The 2,587-nt window shown below is 45.8% G+C and overlaps 1 protein-coding gene across 1 annotated transcript; it reads right to left on the bottom strand.

Annotated features, from left to right (window-relative positions):
• Nucleotides 1-242: 242 nt before the first annotated feature.
• Nucleotides 243-2,189, bottom strand: LOC143038293 (uncharacterized). The gene is made up of 2 exons (XM_076207314.1): nt 1,443-2,189; nt 243-287 (listed from the first exon to the last, which is right to left on the bottom strand). The coding sequence occupies exons 1-2, from the start codon at nt 2,187-2,189 to the stop codon at nt 243-245; spliced, it is 792 nt and encodes a 263-aa protein (XP_076063429.1).
• Nucleotides 2,190-2,587: the final 398 nt, after the last annotated feature.

The following is a 2,587-nucleotide window of genomic DNA, read 5'->3' as shown; positions in this document are numbered from 1 at the left end:
TGACGAACCACACTTTTGTCAACAGCAGTGAATACGTTTATATTTGTTGGTTCTTTTATTTCTGTTTAATTGGGTGTGCCGGCAATTTTGTAAAAATATTTGAATAAAATTGTGTTTGTATAGACACGGTAAAGGAAACATGGACTGGAGGTGAAGCTTTATTCCTGACGTTTCGTCTAACGACTTTCTCAAAGGAATGAGCATACTAGAAACATACAGAGATTATAAAACCGCCTTATGGCTCAAGTGGGTGTAATAGCGTATAGCGCTGCTTCCTGATTGGCCCGCTGAGACAGCCAATCACGAAGCGCTATATTCGCTGAAGATTTGGCCCAGGTGAAGCTCCCAGCCTTGTTGTTGATATTCGGACGAGTGGTGATGTACGCAGCTTCTATAGATTTTCTGATCTTCTTATCCATACCTTCGTGTAGAATCTCGGCTCGGTTCCATTGTGGGAGGTGCCCAGACTCGTCAACATGCACCACCATTGCGTTGGTGAGTCTATGGTGACGGAGGTCGGCCTTATGCTCCCTGATTCTAGTGTTAAGGCCCCTCTTAGTCTCTCCGTAGTATGCTTTATCGCATGATGTTCATGGGATATTATACAAGACGCTGTCTTCTCTCCCCCTCATCTTAGTCCCGCTTTTTAACATGTCACCAATCTTCGTTCCCGATGTTACGGCTGCTTTAACTTCCGTGCTCCTGAGCATTCTAATTATGTCTCATACCTTCTAAGAGTTAGGATGCGTCATGTATGATGTTTTTGTGGTGGCGTTGCCTTCTCTTAACCTGCTTGTGTGGATTATTTCTTCCGCTCTTCGTCTTAAGCTCAGGATTAAGCCCTTGGGGTAGCCAAGCTTCAAGAAGGCCGCGATGATGTATTCGATTTCCTCCTCCAGGAACTCCTCGCTGCATATCCTGTAGGCACGCAGGAAGAAGCCCATGACCACCCCCTTTTTCGTCCTCTCATTGTGTGCCGACAGGTAGTGTATGAAGTCGTCACGGTTCGTAGGCTTTCTGTAAACCCTGAACAGGAGGCCCTCAGTTGTCTTTATTAATAGGGTATCCAGAAACGGAAGCTTTCCCTCTTCTTCCTCTTCAATAGTGAATTGGATCTGCGGATTCACTCTATTTAATTGACTCCTGACGTCATCCAGGTCTGTCCTGTTCGGAGCGATTATAAGAACATCGTCCACGTACCTGAGCCATATTGCCCTCCTTCCTATGATATGAGAGTAGTGGTCCTTCTCTTGGACCTCCATGAAGAGGCAAGCAGCCACGGCACTCAGAGGTGACCCCATTGCAAGGCCACTGTGTTGAAGAAACTCCTCTCCCTCGAAGGTGAATGAACCAAAGTTTACGCACATGGATACCAGCTTCATGAAGTCTCCCCTGGGCAGCGGCAACTCCTCCTCGTCCATGTTGATGACCACTCTCCACACTGCCTCCAGAGCGCCATCTGTGGGAACTTGTGTGAATAAGGATTTCACATCATAGCTGGCCATTTTCTTGTACCTCATGCTTGTCCCCTTTAATCTGCGTAGCAGGTCCTCTGAATTTCTTAAATGAGATCCACTTATGGATCCCATGGCTTTAGATAGGGGCTTGGCCAAAACCTTCGCTAGTCGGTGGGGGGCACTGCCAATCCCTGATGTGATAGGTCTCATGGGGACCCCTGGTTTGTGGGTCTTGGGAAGACCCCTCATTGTTGGCGGGCGAGGGTCCTCCTCGATTAGGTGTTTTAGTCTGCGTCCCATCTCCGAGCCTCCCAAAATCTTTCTCACCTTACCGTTAAAAACCATAGCTTCCTCCTTGGCGTGACCTGGACGTTTCTTCGTGTACGTGTCTTCATCTTCCAACAATTGCTCCATCTTCCTCACGTAATCTGCTTTGTCCATGATCACGACGCCGCCCCCTTTGTCTGCTTGTGAGATGAAAATGCTGTTGTCCTTACCGAGTTCCTTCAGCGCTGAGATGTATCTGCGCGGAAGGGATCTCGGAGTACTGGCAGAGAGGGCTATGCAGCATGCCGTGACCCCTTGCTTGAATCCCTTCTCGGCCTCGGTGTCCGACCAAATACTGTTTTTTAAGGTGTAGTCCGTAAAGCTCTTGTTACCAATCCCTGTGTCAAACTTGAGACCCAGGGATAAAGCCTCGGTTTCCGTGTCCGTCAAGGGTCTAGTTGACATGTTGTTGATCAAATCCGATCTCCCCACCTTCCTCGTCAGGAATAAAGCTTCACCTCCAGTCCATGTTTCCTTTACCGTGTCTATACAACTTGTTCACATGGATTTTCATCTGTCTTCAATAAAATTGTGTTTGTTGGTTTTATTTCTTCCTTAATTCTGTCGCTTTAAATATTCATTTTATATGCGTTTATTGAAAACTTAAATACACGATAAGAGTGGATATTTTCTTTCTCTCCTTTTTCCTACTCTAAAAAAATACTTTAAATCTCTTTTGGAACCTTTAAACATTGGCGACTTCATAGACAATATGTCGGATCTTTATCTTAACATAGTACCCGATGGATTTTATTTGTCAAACTATCTTTTTTATTGAGATAAATCCTGAAAACCAAAGGTTA

This window comes from Oratosquilla oratoria, chromosome 24 (assembly GCF_046742065.1).
Source record: "Oratosquilla oratoria isolate Oo_2021 chromosome 24, ASM4674206v1, whole genome shotgun sequence".
Lineage (NCBI taxonomy): Eukaryota > Metazoa > Arthropoda > Malacostraca > Stomatopoda > Squillidae > Oratosquilla > Oratosquilla oratoria.
The sequence above is the reverse complement of the archived record's forward strand: the minus strand, read 5'-3'. Positions and strand labels throughout refer to the sequence as shown.

Bases quoted from the DNA above. Each gene is read 5' to 3' on its own strand.
- LOC143038293 (XM_076207314.1), bottom strand. From the start codon at position 2,189: ATGTCAACTAGACCCTTGACGGACACGGAAACCGAGGCTTTATCCCTG. The intron at 288-1,442 runs GTGTGGAGAGTG...TGGCTGTCTCAG, and splicing joins CAGATGGCGCTCTGGAGGCA to CGGGCCAATCAGGAAGCAGC.